At 38.4% G+C, this 17,955-nt stretch overlaps 1 protein-coding gene and 1 long non-coding RNA gene across 2 annotated transcripts in view; one reads left to right on the forward strand and one right to left on the reverse strand.

Moving 5' to 3' along the window:
- LOC110076012 (guanine nucleotide-binding protein G(q) subunit alpha) overlaps nt 1–17,955 on the reverse strand; it is a 151,771-nt gene that overhangs the window by 20,015 nt on the left and 113,801 nt on the right. The window contains exons 4-5 of the mRNA XM_072992236.2: nt 10,635–10,763; nt 7,455–7,584 (exon numbers count right to left, since the gene is read on the reverse strand). Coding sequence (XP_072848337.1) covers nt 7,455–7,584; nt 10,635–10,763 — 259 coding nt within the window. The remainder of the gene's footprint in view (nt 1–7,454; nt 7,585–10,634; nt 10,764–17,955) is intronic.
- Nucleotides 7,575–17,955, forward strand: part of LOC144586608 (uncharacterized) — a 34,662-nt gene continuing 24,281 nt past the window's right edge. Inside the window, exon 1 of the long non-coding RNA XR_013541530.1 lies at nt 7,575–16,622. This is a non-coding gene — a long non-coding RNA (uncharacterized LOC144586608). The remainder of the gene's footprint in view (nt 16,623–17,955) is intronic.

The raw sequence follows: 17,955 nt of genomic DNA on the forward strand, positions 1-17,955 counted from the left end.
GAAATACGCTTGGTGCAGTTTATATTATAAAGCAAAATATATGAACTGAAACAATAAATGAATGCATAGATAATGCCACAAACAAAAACAAAAAGGCAACCGAGGATTGCCACCTGGTGGCGTAGGTGAACCAAATTATATAAACCATAACATAATAACAAACTATCTAGTAATATCAGGGTGAACTAAAACCAATTATTTTAAAAACATAACAGATTTTTAAAATGTAAATGATTTTTTTTTATTTCAATCAAATTTATTTAATGAAATGCTTTTGGAGGAAACATCTATCTAAAAATAGTTTTCAATTTAAGATACATATAGTTCAAATGTTATTCAGCATGAAATAGAGCCTATGTAGCATGAGGCTGTATATTCATGCAATATTTACATTTTTTCTAAACTAATTCAATTAATCCAAGTTATCCAAGCTGAGGTAACATGCACTTTTTCACAATAAAAATGGTATAAAACCAACAAAGTTAAACTTTAATTCTATTGTTGTTCTGCAAATTTGTGTACAATGAACACATTTATGTTTAAGTAAATACAAGAATACGTATGCTATATAATGTTATTGTTTTAGTTAAATAAAACAATTTAATTAGTTCTCCAAATATGAGTGATTAACCTATTAAATTAAATCTATTCTGATACAGATGTTTTAGTAATCTGACAGGTTATTAAATAAGAAAACTTCATCTGGTTGCAAATATTAAAGATTATAACTACCAGCAAGAATGAGTATTTACATTTAAAACTCATGGTTTGAGGAGGAGTTGATGCCAGCCATCGAGGATAAGAGGACAGCTCTAGCAGCATACAAAGCCTGTCCTAGTGAGTACAGTGGGGTCTCTACTTAAGAACGTCCCTACTTAAGAACAATTCTACTTAAGAACAGCTCCGTTTGCTAAATTTTGCTTCTACCTGAGAACAGAAATCCTAGATAAGAACAGGAAAAAAAAAAAAACCTTTCCTGCTCTTTTTTTAACCTTAGGTCATCTTAGGTTAAAAAAAATTCTCCCCCTAGTGGTAGAGTACGTATTAACCAGCTTTGCATTAGTTCCTATGGGAACTAATGCTTCAATGTACGAACACACCTCTACATAACAAAAAAACAACCAGAACGGATTAATTGGTTTTCAGTCCATTGCTTCAAAATTAGCTTCCTCAGAAGTGCTTTTAACACTGTTCCCTGACCTAAGAAAAAATATCCCCCTCTAGTGGCAGAAGGCGGAATAGCAGCTTCCCATTAGTTTCTATGGACGGAAAAGAGCAGATACGGATTAAATGGTTTTCAATGCATTCCTATGGGAAATGCAGATTCTACATAAGAACTTTTCCACTTGAGAACCACCTTCCAATACGGATTAAGTTCTTAAGTAGAGACCCCACTGTACAACTTGCAGGTTCTTAGAGTTGTTCATAGGAAAGTCCAACAGACTGCCAGGAGATGTTCTAACAATTATTGGCTGCAACTCTGCTCTCGGATACAGACAGCAGCAGGCACAGGTAACATCAAGGGAATGTATGACGGTATCAAGCAGGCTTTGGGTCCAATACAGAAGAAATCTGCTCCCTTGAAGTCTGCTACAGGCGTGATCATCCAGGACCGAGCACAGCAGATGGAACGCTGGGTGCAGCACTACTCTGAGCTATATTCTAGAGCAGTGATCCCCAACCTTGGGCCTCCAGAAGTTCTTAGACTACAACTCCCAGAAGCCTTCACCACCACCTCTGTTGGCCAGGATTTCTGGGAGACTCTGCCAAGACTTTGGACTAACAATCAGCCTTAAGAAAACACAAGTCATGGGCCAGGGCATGGACTCACCTCCCTTTATTACCATCTCCATGCAAGGATTGGAGGTTGTTCATGGCTTTGTGTACATTGACTCAACGATCTCTGACACTCTCTCACTAGATGTCAAGCTGGACATCTAGACAGGCAGCTAGACAGGGGGCAGATTGTATTTCTTTTCAGTGTGGAACGGATTGTCACTCTTGAATTGGCCTTCTCAACCGCACTAGACACTGTTCCAAGTCTTCCATACAGAGCATGTTCCCATCATCTCTCGAGACTGAAGGATGCCTAATCATCAATCAATCAATCAATCGATCGATCAATCGATCGATCAATCAATCAATCAATCACTAAGATCATCAGGGGAGGCCTTTCTCTTCGTCCCACCACCTTCACAGGTGTGTTTGATGAGGATACGGGGAGGCCTTCTCCGTTGCTTCTCCAAGACTTTGGAACTCCCTCCCACAGGAGGCTAGGCTGGCGCCATCCTTGTTGTCCTTTTGCAAGCATATGAAGACCTTTCTGTTCAGGCAAGCATTCCCTCAGTGACTGACTGCCTGAGTGTAATCTTTTTAGATGGATGATCGGTAAGTGTTTTAGATGGATGATCGGTAAGTCACCGCTCTGACTTATTTCAAATATTGCTGGTGTTTCCCATTTCTAAGAGGGGTATTTTGTTTTTCTTTTAAATATTTCAATACTTAGTGTTTTTAGCTTTAAATGTTGCCTTTTAATGATGTACATCACCTTTGTATACTCATTATTTTGTTCTTAAATTTGTCTCTAAAGGCTGTAAGCTGCCTTGAGATCTTTTCTAAGGAGAAAGGTGAGGCAAAAATATTTTAAATAATAATAATATCTTTACTTTTTATCATGATATGCATCTGTTATCTGCCTTCCATTAAATTATCTAGAAGATTTTCAATAACAGCATTTTACAAGTACTTCTTAGTTGAATTCTGAAGGAATGAATGAGACTAGGTGAACTAAGAAAAGAGGAAAAATGGGATGGTTGTGGAGGAACAACAACCATCTGACCAATTTATGCTGTCGTGTATAGAAACATTAATAGGTATATTACATTAAATATGCTAAACTCTACATTAATAAAAACAGCTCAGAATTCAAATATTCTATTGAGAAGATTATAGTACCATCTAGTGTTCAAACAGTATAAATGAAATATATTCACCCTGATTTGTAATCCTTTTCTACATTCAGGGAAAACACATTAGTGCATTTTATTTTTATGATGCATCAGGAGAAACAGGGTGACAAGCACATCTGTTATATACTACACTAAAACCTGGCAATTAGAAATTGGATGGTTTGGAGGTTATCTGGAGGCCCAAAACAGGGTACAATGCTGGCATAAATAACCATTTGGATGCTGACCACTATATATTTACAGGTTAACATTTTTGCTTTTCACTGTTTCCACACTGGAATTTATTTATTTATGTTATTTATTTATTCAATTTCTACCCCGCCCCTCTAGACAACGTCTACTCGGGGCGGCTTAAAACATATTAAAACAGCTTATAAAATGAATATAGTGCAATTATTATAATTAATAGTATCCAAGATGGCAAAAACTCAAAAGGAAAAAGAAAAAGAAAGAAAAGAAAAGAAAAAATAGTAATTAATTTTTCAGTTCCAGAGATATACACACATATAAAGTACATACTTCTCATTACCTGACAACATCAATTTGGATAGATTTTAAATCATCTATTGCAAAATTCTGGAATTATTTGGGTTCTCTGTTCTTGAGAGCAAGATATTAATGGAGGCCTTTAAAGCAGCAGTTCCCAAACTGTCTAACATCATGCATTTTTCTTATTTTTGAGAAATGCTCAAGCCTCTTTACCTCTCCTTTTACTATCATGCAACTAGTAAAATATAATGTGCAATTTAAATCTGTCTATTATCTCCTAATAAACATGACAACCTATGGATTCTCTATGTGATTCTTTAGGAGGGCATTCTGACCCCTACTCCCATTTTGGGAATCAACATATTGAAGCATGCATTTCAATTTACTGATTACTGTAACTGAAGTTATGTTAAGAACTGGTCCAGAGTTCACAGCCTAAACAAGTACCATGAAAAGTTTCTCTCTCTCTCTCTCTCTCTCTCTCTCTCTCTCTCTCTCTCTCTCTCTCTCTCTCTCACACACACACACACACACACACACACACACACACACACACACACACACACACACACGGAGGGGGCAAGGCAATTTGCTAGTTGCGTGAGATCTTTTTAAAACAAAGCTAAGATGTCAGCTTAAAATATGCACAGTTTAATCAAGTAGTGACGAAGGAACGAGCAACAGTATTCGTTAATCAAATATTTCAATTAAGAAATCAAATAGATGTAAAGTAAGATTATACCATATCATAGGCTTGCATTAGTGAGGCTGAAGGATAAAGTTAAAAATTCTAGTTCTATCTCTTTCAGTTTCTCTTTGTATTCAGATTTTTGAAAGACTCTTAACTCAAATGTTATTTTGAACAATGTGAAGATAAAGCCCATATTACAGTTTTTGCCATATCCATGCATAGAAAAAAGGAAAAAGGAGAAAACCAAATTTTAAAAAACAGAAACAAAACAACAGGCATGATATATTCCTCAAGCATGATGGAATACAGCAGTGCCTTGACTTACGAACTTAATCCGTTCGTAAGTCCAATCAGTATTTCCCATAGGAATGCATTGAAATCCGATTAATTTGTTACAGCTGTTTTTTGTTCTTATGTCAAGGCATGGTTTGTAAGTCAAAGCATTACTTTCCATAGTAACTAATGCAAAACCGGTCAATCCATCCTCTACCACTAGGGGGAGATATTTTTTTTAACCTAAGATGACTTTGGTTTTTAAAAAAGGGCAGGAAAGGAGGGAGACAGACAGACAGACAGCCATTTTGATTACCCAGCGGCCCTTTTGGAGTCGCAGATCAGCTGTTTTTAAAACATCGAAACACTTACCGATCATCGCAAAGCGATGTTTACCCATTGAAAACATCATTATGCGGATTTGTCGTTAAATGGTACGCTTGTTAAGCGAGGCACCACTGTACTCTTCTACATGGAACAAGTGCTCAGAGATAAGTGCTTTTCATTTTAGATTATCTGTATTTCCATTTGTATTTAAATACAATCTAGTTTGTAGCATATGCAGATAGAAAATAATAACACAGTTAAAAAAAAGGGAAACCTCAAACTGACAAAACGTGTAGATCTGCCTAAGTAAAACTGGTTGAATGAAAACATTCCCAGTTTTTTTTTTAAAAAAACATTGTTAGTACATGATCTTAAGAAAACAAATTCACCATCACGCCTTGAAACAGATGGTGGATAAGAGGAAATACTACAACACAGGTATATAAAATTATGCTCAGTGTGAAGAAAATGGAGGAGAAAGTTTTTTCTTTCTCCCCAAATACTACAAAACCAGAATCATTCAGTGAAGCAGCATGATGGCAGATTCAGGACAAATAAAAGGAAGTACAGTGGTGCCTCACATAGTGATCGCTCCGTATAGCGATGAAATCGCTTAGCAATGCTGTTTTTATGATCGCAAAAGCGATCGCTCAGCGATGTTCCCTATGGGGAAATTTCGCTTTGCAATGATCGTAGGGAAGCGATCATCGCAAAGCCCCCATTTTTCGGCCAGCTGATTGGCGGTTTCAAAATGGCCGCCGGGTAAACAAAATGGCCGCCCACCATTTTCAGGTACGGATTCCTCGCTTTAGAGGCACCGAAAATGGCGGTGCTATGGAGGACCTTCACTTAAAGGTGAGTTTTAGCCCATAGGAACGCATTAATCGTGTTTTAATGTGTATCTATGGGCTTTTTATTTTCGCTTAGCGAGGTTATCGCTTAGCAGCATTTTTTTCTGCACAAATTAACATTGCTAAGCGAGGCACCACTGTACAGAGATTATTGAATTTATGGGCACAAGACTCTAACTTGGATTGCTCTGAAAGGGAGTTGGATAAATTCATGAAGGTTAATGCCATTCGTGCCTATTAATCAGGATGGCTATCTTTCACCTTAAGTATCAGATACAGTATGCCTCTCAGTATAAATTGCTGGGAAACATGATATAGTGGGTGCAGCTGCAGTTCTCACTGGTGGGCTTCGTACAGGCACCAATGGTGGTAGAAATGACTCCTCAATTTCTTACAGTATTATTAGTTACCTACATCAAAGTCAATGAAGGAATATTTGAGAGCGGAGAGCTAAAACAGTGATATCAACCAAAGAAATACATCCCTCAAATACTGAAAAACTGACTGCAAAAACCAGAACATATACAGTATGTCCAATAATGTCCAATAATGGAACAAAACTGAAATGCTAAGGAACATTATAGCTCAAGTCTTTGGGTACATGACTGATCTGAAAACAGAATTCTGAAAAATGTTTTTAAAATATATTGTTCTGGAGAACTTGATAAATAACTTGGTTTGAAAGAATGTAGAGGTGCAAATATTTAATGCTCATAATGATAAAGGTGTTTTCATATTATACTGCCAAAATACCCTTGGTTAAGGAGGATGCTTTTTCCACAAGTCAAATTCTTCCACTGTTTATTAAGATAACCCTAATTAAACATATACCTTCTTTTCCACTCAGCAAACATTCACTTCTATCTGAAGCTAATAATATATTTAAAGAGTGGAACAGATTCATTTTGAAAAAGGCTCTAAAAAGGCATTCCAAATACAAAAAAAGAAAAAAGGGCACAAATATCGAAAACTAGACATCAATGTACAAATCAAACACAAAAACTCTGGTAAAACAACTTACTGTTCAGCTACCTCACTCAAACACCGTAACTAAATGTACAACTGAAAACTACAGATATGAAGCGAAATGACAGCACTCTCTCAGCATTCATTCTCTGTTCTGCTGTTTGAAGAGTTTGATCAATGGTGGCTGTTTCACTCACTAAAGCTATTAATCAACAAAGCAATCCAAGAGGTTTGCTTGAAAAGGCAAGCAGAGTATTTCAGTTCTTTGGTGGTGGCCTTTTTTTTTTTTTTTTTTTTTGCCTCAGTGTCGTCAGTGTGAACATGATACTATTTCCACCAATGCAGAAGCCAGGGGAAGGAGAAGTGGCAGTGGAGGTGAGAACAATGTTCCATCACACCGCGGTATGAATGCACATGTCAAAAGGCCTTAATCTGAGATTGTGATAAACATAATCTATTTCCTATTGTTCTTCTGCTTTATATGACTGCTTGCCAATCAGAAGTAAATGTTTAGGTACAATGTATTCCAACGTCTGTTCATTATATAAAATGAATAAAAATAAATTTGAAAATAGCATCCTTTATCTTAACTAAGAGAGTTACAGAGAGGCTTTTTAATAACACCAACTCAAGCGGAGGAATACCTCTAATATCCTAGGAATTAAAAGGTTTTAGCAAATTTCTAAAAGACTACAGAAGGTCCATCTTGGCTGTTCCACAGCAGTGGTATCATCGTGGGGAAAAGACCTGCTTTTAACAATTAGCACAACTTCAGAATGTTATGTATAAATGATAGCATATTTATCCAAAAGACTTATATGAGAACAAAAATTTGTTTGCATTTGACTTACTTCAATGATAAGAAGTGCATTTTTAAGCCTTACTTACCTCATTATCTGATTCCACAAGTACTTGATCATATTCACTAAGAGCTACTAGAAACATAATGGAGGTAACATTTTCAAAGCAGTGTATCCATTTTCTTCGTTCTGATCGCTGGCCCCCCACATCCACCATTCTGCAATATTAGCAAAATCCGCATAAGTCAGAAAGTATGGTACAAGGAGTATGATTACAGACAGAATTCAATATACCCTGCTTCCCCTGAAAATAAGACCTAACCTGAAAATAAGCCCTAGTATGATTTTTCAGGATGCTTGTAATATAAGCCGTACCCCAAAAATAAGCCCTAGTTAAGTGAAACCCTGCTCTCCACCATTGTGCAGCAACCAGAAGATGACATGACTATAAAATAAAACATCCCATGAAAATAAGCCCTAATGCGTTTTGGGGGCAAAAATTAATATAAGTCCCTGTCTTATTTTCGGAGAAACAAGATATTGTATTTAATTACATTCTTAAGAGCCAATTCAAATGATGACCAATCTAATCAACTATAGTTTGGTATTCCATTGATGTTTAAACAGAAAACAGGTATATATTCTGCTTTAGGAGTGAAACTACAAGATGATAACCAGAATAACGACACAGGTGTAATAATCTGGTAATAACCTAACAGCCAGATGATGTAGTGGTTAGGAGAGTTGGACTAGGGACATCTAGGATTAAGAGACTAAGAGCTACTTAGTCATGAAATTCACTGAATGACTTCAGGCCAGCCACTCTCTCTCTCTCAGTTTGATTTAGCTCACAGGACCGTTGTGAGGATAAAGATTATGCATCTTGCCTTGAGCTCAATGGAGGAAAAATGTATGATTCCACAGTGCAACTATGCCACACTAAATTATTCCTAAATCCACTAAGAGTGCAAGCCTTATTGTTTTAGCAATTCTGATATCAGTATCTCTTAAACCATAAAATATCTGCCATCAGATTCTTCTTCTTTTTCTTTTTGAATGGTATGGAGATAGCCTTTAGCATGTAAATGATACGAGATTCTGACAGCTAATGTGAATACACAACACATGGGATTGTGTATATGTCAAGAAAGTCTGGTGATCACATGCATTGTTGCAACAAGGAGCCTATATAAGGTCTGGGAACACGGGATCCCTTTTCCTCTTCTGAACAAACTGCCTGCAGAAGATCAGAAACTTCTGCTTCGATAGACTGACTACCGTTTACAGTTACATTCAAATACTAACCTGTGGCTAATCTTAATCTTCAATAGTGTGTCAACCTAGTGTAGTGGTCAGAGTTTGGAATTAGAACTCAGGGGACCCGAGTTCAAATCCCAATTTGGACATGAACTTCCCTTGCTAACCCTGAGCTAACCACATTCTTTCAGAGTTGTGAGGGGAGGAAGAGAGCCATGTATATTGCTTTGAGCTCTTAGAGGAAAAGCGGTATATGCATATAATATATAAATGCATAGCTACAGAGAGAGAGAGAGAAAGAGAGAGAGAGAGAGAGAGAGAGAGAGGTTACTACATGAAATTTACTTCATAAACCAGTTTGAAGCTGATGTTTTTCAGTATACCAAGTTAGTTAACTATGGTTTGTCTGGATTCTAACAGTACAACAAGCTGTATTTAGTCTAAAACAGCATGGATGTACCAGATGAGGGGCAAACACACAAGCCTGAGGCTCACATTTTATTCGAGTATCACTAAACAACAATTTGGACCTACGAACCAACACTTGCAATACTGATGAATCAAAATGGTACACATACAGTGGTGCCTCGCTAGACAGTTACCCCGCATGACAGTTTTTTCACTAGACATTGACTTTTTGCGGTCGCTATAGCGATTCACAAAACAGTGATTCCTATGGGGGAACTTTGCTGGACAATGTTTGGTCCCTGCTTCGCAAACCAATTTTCGCTACACAACAATTTTGACAGCTCCTTCCGTGCTCGAAAAACGGGTGTTTTCAGGACCTATGCTTCACAAAACAGCTATTTAAACAGCTGATCGGCGGTTTGCAAAGCGGCTTTCCTATGGCCCATCTTGGCTAGACAACAACAATTCTTCCCCATTGGAACGCATTAAACTGGTTACAATGCATTCCAATGGGGAAATGCTTTTCACTAGACGATGATTATGCTAAACAGCGATTTCAGTGGAACGGATTATCATGGTCTAACGAGGCACCACTGTACTATGAAACATATGTCAAAAGACTATGTTTTTGTACCCTGAGTGTAAGTCAGAACAAAACTAAGTAACAATTTTAAGGGTAATGTTACAGGCTAAATTCAACTATTAATCTCTACCAGAAAAGACCAATTAAACATCAAGTTAACATATCCTTCACTCAGCAGTTCTACTCTAGCTGGGACTTACAATCAGTTTAGATCCCTGTAGTACTCATAAACTCTAGTATCTTTTGTGAGAACCTCAACTTTTCTCAAGAAGTACTCGTGTCCTACATTTCACCAAGAAAGGGGTCTAGCCATTACAGTACTTCTAATTCAAGTTTTAAAAAAGTTTGCATAAGATGTTGAAAACACATTATAGTTAATTATAGCTGTAATTAAAAATGCTCAGATATGAAACCTGACATGAGAAATATTATGCTCCCTTTTCAACCTGATTATATTTTTTGAAGTATTTTAAACAGAAACAGATAATGAGAAAATAAGGTAGCAAAATACATTAAAAGCAGATTTTTAAAAAATTTGCTAACATATTGCCTACAGGCAGAATTTTACATTACCACCTGATTAGTGGATATAATCTATTGAAGAGATATGCAGATATACATAAGGATATTGCTAAAGTACGTAAAAATACTATATGCCTGAGCACAATTATTCTGTAATTGTGCAGATAAATAAATGTATTATGCATTCTTATGGAATTATGCAATAAGGAATTCACTTTCTTTTTTATTTCCGATTCCTGAACAATGTTAAATATAGGCTAGTTCATACTTTACTGAGGTGATGAAGGTGTCAGGATGAGGATCCATTTTACTTCAATTTGCAAACACATGACAAATTCTGCTGTTACTTTTTTCAAGCAATGGCGGGAAACCCCTAAAGCACTTCCAAAGAAGTATTTTCTATCATTATACTCGTTCAGTGTGTATTTCATATTGCTGACTAAAAATTTAAACACACAAAAGAATAGTAATGCATCAGTTTTTTAAAAGCATGTTTACCTGAAAATGACGCTTTGTAAGTCGAATGGATATTCAATGATACCTGTAGTTGGAACTCGGACTCTAAGCACATCTTGTTGAGTAGGCAGATAGCCAGGATCTGCTATACGGTCCAAGTCATTAAGGTAACTATAGGCAGAGAGAAACAACAGGAATGAAAAATAAGGATACTATAATTCCACTGATGGAAAATACAGCATGAGGATTTTTAAAAGGGGTGTTGATCAGAAGGCATGTGGTGATAATACAACCAACTATGAAAAGAAAGAGAAAGAGAATGATTATTAAAAACTATTGAAAATGCAGGAAACCTGACACTAGGATTCACTGAATGTATTTAATTGTTTTTTTAAGTTGTGATTAAAAATTGCCCCAATTCCTAGGAGGATAAAAAAATCTCAAGGAAAAATTGAAGTTCATCTGTCGTGACACACACCAACTCTTACCACACAAGGAGCATTTAAGTAAAATAAGTTTAATGTGAAACAGGCATGATAAGATCTGTGTTGGCAGATACATAAAATGAAAATAATCTTGCACTATAAATGGAATGTAGTCTCAGTTCTCCTCTCTGGCCAAAGTGTAGGACATAACATTTTACTGTTATATGTAATTCAGTCTTTCAACATGTATTGATTTCTGAGTGACTTCAAATTTCAAAATCAAGCTCCCTTTGTGGCAAAAATTAGAACCGAGCAGCCTGACAGTGTGCAAGATAAAGATGTTTTATTGCATGCAGCTCACCAGTTATTGGCACATAAGGTTTTTGGTTCAGAAGTTTATGGCATTTAACATAAAGAACTTGGGGAAAAAATCTGTTTGCTTAGGAAATATCAGAAAACTGCGACCCCAAGTAGTGAGCATGTGCAGTTCCAATGAAGTTTTTTAGTCTATAGTTCCAATCTCTGTGTTTTCTCCTCATATTGCTACGCTGGTGAAACACATCCTCTACTTGGAAAAAAATACAGTACTTGAATTATGTAGCTCCTCTTGCAAGTTCACATTCCATGTTAGTATTCTACTACACCTTGTCTTGACTGATCTCAAACATTCATACAAGATCAAAGCCAGGTTAGCAACACCTAATAAGGGGGCTCCTGAACAATGGAGAAGAAATAATGATCTCTGACTGAGTTTTGGGCCCACTTCATTCCTCATTTCTACAGCTTAGATTTTAATGTCAGGCATGACATGTTCCTCTAATTTTTTAGTTCAGCCTGAAAAGTCAGATGCAGAACCCAGTGCATAATTTGGCATCCTGGAAAATATCAGCTTTCATTCTGTTTTTACTCTTGCCAAAGAAAAAGAAAACAAAAGTACAGCATCTTGATTGTGGAAGCTGAAAGTTCAGAAACCTGGGTTTCCACTGATCAGATTGGCAATGGTAGAGATAGGGAGATCTCTATCCCACACAGAAACTTATCTCTCCCATAAGTACAAAATCAAATCATTGTTCTATTATCACACTCTATTTTTAGTACTTGATGCTTGCTTCATTCCTTTATGAAGGATTATCAGAAGACACAGTGTCTCTGAGCATACACAGCAAATTTTGCCTCATCAGAAGCAACATTTTTGGTAGTTCCAGATAGAAGAGGACAACTGCCCACAGAAGTTGCTCACAACCCCTCCAACTTTTTTCTTTGTGGTTGAAGTAGAGATACTTTTTTCACAATCAAGGCAATCTGTATGTGAGAATATATGAGAGAGGGAAGAGGGGATATCAAGAAATTCAGAGAGACAGAGTTAGAGAGAATCAATGCAGTGCTCGCTCAGGGTTTTCATTTTTAACTTCAGCAACAGGAAAGGTGATTTTGGAGTTGGAAGCAAGGTTCCCTTCTAAGATGTGCAATTGGGCGCATGTAACTTGCCCCCCTCCATGCAGCTTTCCTCCTCTTTTGTGTAGCCCCTTTGATTCCAGTTGTGACAGAATCCCAAAGGTGGGGGGAGCTGAGCTGTGCACACACGCAGTGAAGAAGTCATGCGAGAGAGAGAGAGAGAGAGAGAGAGAGAGAGAGAGAGAGAGAGAGAGAGAGAGAGAGAGAGAGAGAGGCTCACCCAGAGGGGCTGAAAATTAGAGGGTACGTTGGTTGGAAGATAAACAATGACAGGCTTCCTTCTGTCTTACTGCCATTCAGTTCTTCTCCATAGTTTGACAGAGCTGCTTACTCCTAAGCAAGCCTAAGAAAAACTGGTGCTTCAGGTGCACACCTACAAATGTTTACTCACAAGTGAATTCCTCTGTTTAACAAAGCTCCTTCCCTGTTAAAAGCGCATATATGATTATATTCCAAAAGACTAATGAAGTGGAAAGACGTAAGTCAATTTGACTTACCTTGGGAGGGGGAAATAAAAGTGTTAATGTGAAAAATACAGTAATCCAATATTTCAAACACTTCCCATCCGGAAGTGGAACCTGCCTTTCTGCCTCCTGCCCATATTTTTCTGGTGCTGACATTATAGTTTGTAATCATACTCATAATGACAGTCGTTCATCAAGGAGCTTAATGTCATACGGCAACCTGTCAATACTGTCCTCACAGTGACTCCTGGGAAGCACACTGTGCTGAGAGAATGTGCCTGGAACTATTCAGCAAACTTGAGTGGACATCTACAATTGGGTGCCTGGTTAAAACCCAACACCTTATTATGGGTGGAGAATATGGGCAGTCCAGATGACTTCAATTCCTATTCGGCTTAACCAGCTGCAAATGAATAAAAATAAACATATAACAACCCTATAATGATTTACGAATGAGGCCCCTTGCACAGCACAGTGGGAGCCTTGTCTATTTACTGCCAAAACTCAGCTCAGTAATTATCACCAGTATTCTGGTGGCCTCTTCATCTTCTTTCTTCTTCTTGGTGTTCACCCTCTCCTGTTTCCTGCAACAACCATATTCTATGACTGGATAGTTTTTCTTACGCTGATTCATAACCTATCCAGAGGCCTGCTTAGAATCATTAAGATAATGGGAGTTTATACGGGTCTTTTTGATAAGAAAACCTATGACATGATACAGTCACTTTTGTTATACTCCTCGAATTTGGTTATTAGTTTAGGTACATTCAGTCAGGACAAATGGAACTGAACCAGGGGCTGTCTCAATCTAGAACAACAAGAGGTGCCTTAGACAAAATGAATTCTGACAGGGAGTCAGAAAATGCACATCTCCCTTTCCTATATTGTTATTTATATTCCTTGCAACTCTGCTTTGAAATTTACATTGCTTTCCCGTCTTACCCAAGGGCTCCACTGTACTATTATTTAAATGTGTATCTCCATGAAATCATTATCGACTGTGACTAATATTCTTCTCTTCCAAGCTATACCCCAAATCCAGGCGATACTAGAATTCTGTAGCTGCGTCAGAAAGCAGTGAGAGCATTATGGTCAACAGCTTGTTACACACGTATTACCTTGGTAATGCACCTCAGGCCTGTATCACTATGGTAACATAGCAGAATTGCCTCAGCAGCCATTCCAGATCATTTTTTACTGAGCAAATTACAGCTATAATTAACTTTTGAAACATGGTCTGTACTAGCAATATATTAGAATGTGCAATCTTTAAAAAAAAGGATGTTTTATTCCTGCTTAAATGGTTAATATATTCCACTAAAATATATAAAGCAAATGACTGAAATATCCTTCTAGTCAGTATGCATATGTGAGAATACAGGATGTGACTGTCTGTATTTCTCTCAAATGTGGCTAAAATCTTCTACCTTATTACAGCTTAATGAGAATTTCCAGGAAAAACATTAGAGAGCATTACTGTAATTATAAATTATGCAGATATTCAGAGTGTCAGTTCTGAACTGCAATAAAATTTCTTGTATCCAAGTTGAAGGTCATGACTTTTAAATGAAGCTTCTTTTAATGCAGCATCCAAATACGATTTTCAACAGTCACAAAGCAGCTAATTGCAGGGGAAATCTTATTAGAGGTTTCAAGGAGTGTGCAATGATTATTAGTTAGACAGCACCATTAACATAAGCATACATGACGCCGTTCAAAATTATGCAGACTAGAAAGGCAGGCCATTACTTAAGCTAATGACTTTCATACTGTGTTCCAGAAAACCTCAAGATTACTTGGACACTTTATCTGAGGCTGTTCCACTGATCAAAAGTAACTACCATATTTTTCCATGTATAAGATGCTATTTTCCCCTAAAATTATTACACTAAAAATTGAGAGCTATCTTATACATGGAAGCTGGGAAGAGGGAGAGAACAAAACAGCCCGTACCTTGCCTCTATAAACCGGCTTCCTTCGATCACAAAGCTTAGCTGCCTCCAATCATGAGGCTTAGCTTCCTCCAATCACGAGCCTTATGGAACTGACATCAGCTGGTGATGAACAAACCAACTGGAACACACCTTGTTGGAGGTGGAGCCTTTAGGCTCAGATTCAACAGGGACTCCTAATGTCCAAGTGCTCAGAGGCTGAATACTCAAAACTAAGTTTTCTTAATTTTGGGGTTAGAAAAGTGGGGGCATCTTATAAACAGGGGTATCTTATAAATTGAAAAATTTGGTATGTTGAACAAAACCTCCTTTGCAGCAGGCAGATACAGGGGAGCTGTGGGGTATATTCAGGAACAGTCTTTTAGGTCATAAGGCAAAGAAAAGTGAAGCTAAATGAACCTGGCCAGTGCCTCATGAAAACTGAACTGGCACCCTTGCCACACCTTGTCATCCACAGCAATGTGCAGGTGCACAGGAGTTCCTCACTATGCAGAGTGGGTACTCCGAAGGTAGAAATGTGGGATATTCTAGTGTAAGCTACTGTTGCAATGGCTGCTCTTGTCTTTTTGCTATCACTTTGAAATTAGTCTATGAGGCCTGCAAAGCATAGTACGATGGGCTTCTTCCACCCACTTTGGCTTTCTTTACCCTTCATTTATTTATCTTTTTCCAAATGGGAAAGAGACATTACATTTAATTAAAACAACAGTCCTAGCTAAATTTCTAGAAAGGTGTGCACAACAGTAAGAGGCGAGAACAAACAAACAGGCAAGCAGACAAACAAAAAGCCAAAAATAAAATAAAGAGTGTCATGGTACCTTAGAGACAAACACATTTATTACAATGTGGGTTTTTTTTGTGTGTGTGGAGTAGTATCCAGTTTTATTGCATCTGATAAAGCAGGCTCTAATCCATGAAAGCTTATGTCATAATCAATCTGTTAAATATTTATAATGGTACAAGAAAGCAGAAGTGATCTTTATCACATGCATGACCTTTTTACTCCAATACTGTTATATGGAATAGAATGGAACATCCAAACAAAGTGACTGTTTTTATAAGCATGTGGGATCTTTCTGGCCCTGCAATCTGTATCCATCCTTATGATATGCAGAAAATGAGACTCCACCATATAGAAGTGCAAGGCAATATAGCTTTGGCCAAAAGCTAGCATTAATATGTGCAAACTTATTCTTATTGCTGTCGTTATGAGGCTGACATTTTTATCATAAAGCAACTTCTATCCAACACCTATTGAAATATATACCCACCAACAGATGCTTAGACATGCACCTAGTGTATAAGAAGAGGATGTAAATCTAATTCATAACTATTTCTCATTTTCAAACTGTGTTCTGTTCAATGAGTACCTGCACCTTTTTGGGTCCCTGTCAGGGTTACTGCTTTTGGTGCAGGAGGGATTGCTGTTTTGGTTCAGTTCCAGCATGTGTGAAAGTTGAGATTGAACCAAAGCAATTGGCTTCAGCTGTCCCTTTGCATAAGCTGCTTAATGATAGTGAGAAAATGAAAGCTTCCTTGATGCTCATCTGCAAAGGGGAAGGGCAGAGGAAGTTTTCCACTTCTTTTTAATTACTGCCAAAGGGGGAAAAAACCCTTTCAAAGCATCACTAATATGTCGTGTCAGTTAGCAATCATTAAAAAGAAATGGAAAACTTCCTCTACTTTTCCCTCCACAGGGGAGCAGCAAGGAGGCACAGGAGGAGGAAGGAGAAAGTGAGGTTACTTACCTGTAACCATGGTTCTTCAAGTGGTCATTCTGTGAATTCACACAAACGGGTTAATCCGGCGCCTGCGTCGGTCTCCTCGGAATATTCTCGAGCTCTGAAAGAGAAAGTAACAGACGTAACGCTGCCCCCATTGCGCATGCTCCAGCCCACTCCAGCCTCAGTTCCATTTATTCGCCACAGGTGTGCATAGATGTGGTACGCACTCACAGTGACAGCTAGAGGGGAGGCTGGGTGGGATTGTGTGAATTCACAGAATGACCACTTGAAGAACCATGGTTACAGGTAAGTAACCTCACTTTCTTCATCGTGGTCTTCTGTGAATGCACACAAACGGGTGACTAGCGAGCTTACTCACCGGATGGCGGGATGTCACTGCAGCACAGATGTCAGCACGGCCCTCCCAAACACTGTGTCCCTCTTGGCTCTGAGGTCAAGTCTATAGTGGGTAATGAATGTTGATACAGTTGACCACGTGGCTGCTCTACAAATATCCGGGGTATCCACACCACGTAGGAAGGCCGTAGAGGATGCAACAGCCCTAGTAGAGTGAGCGCGTAAGCCGTCAGGAGAGGACTTGTGTTGTAGTTCATAGGCCAAGACAATAGTGTTAACAATCCATCGTGAGAGGGTAGAACGTGCTGCTGGTGAGCCCTTCTTGTGTCCAAAGTAACAAACAAAAAGTCGGTTAGAGGTCCTGATGTCCCTGGTTCTGGAGACATAAAAGGCGAGGGCTCGTCGAACATCCAGGGTATGGAGCATGCGCTCCACTTCAGACGAAGGTTGTGGAAACAAGGTTGGCAGAGAAAGAGGTTGGTTGAGGTGAAATTCAGAGACCACTTTTGGAAGAAAGGAGAGGTCGGGGTATAGCAAGACCTTATCCCTGAAGAAATGCAAAAACGGCTGATCAGACCGTAAAGCGGCGAGTTCACTGACACGTCGTGCAGAGGTGATAGCCACTAGGAAGAGCGTCTTGAGAGTTAACAACTTAACGTCACACGTGGCCATGGGTTCGAATGGAGGCCGTGTAAGGGCGCGAAGAACGAGTTGGAGAGACCATTGAGGGACTGGAGGTTTGGTGGGAGGTCTCATGTGGGCTAGTCCCTTCAGAAAGGCTTTGACAGTGGGATGGGAGAAAAACCGGGAAGGAGGAGATTCTTTTGGTTGAAACGAGATGATAGCAGCTAGATAAACTTTTACAGTGGATAAAGCCAAGTTGAAGTCGAACAAATATCGCAAATATAACAACAACGTGGAAAGTGATACAGGGGAGGGGATAAGACCCCTGTCCTGAGTAAACTTAAGGAAGCTGTTCCATTTCC

Source organism: Pogona vitticeps, chromosome 2, assembly GCF_051106095.1.
Source record: "Pogona vitticeps strain Pit_001003342236 chromosome 2, PviZW2.1, whole genome shotgun sequence".
Classification (NCBI taxonomy): Eukaryota; Metazoa; Chordata; class Lepidosauria; order Squamata; family Agamidae; genus Pogona; species Pogona vitticeps.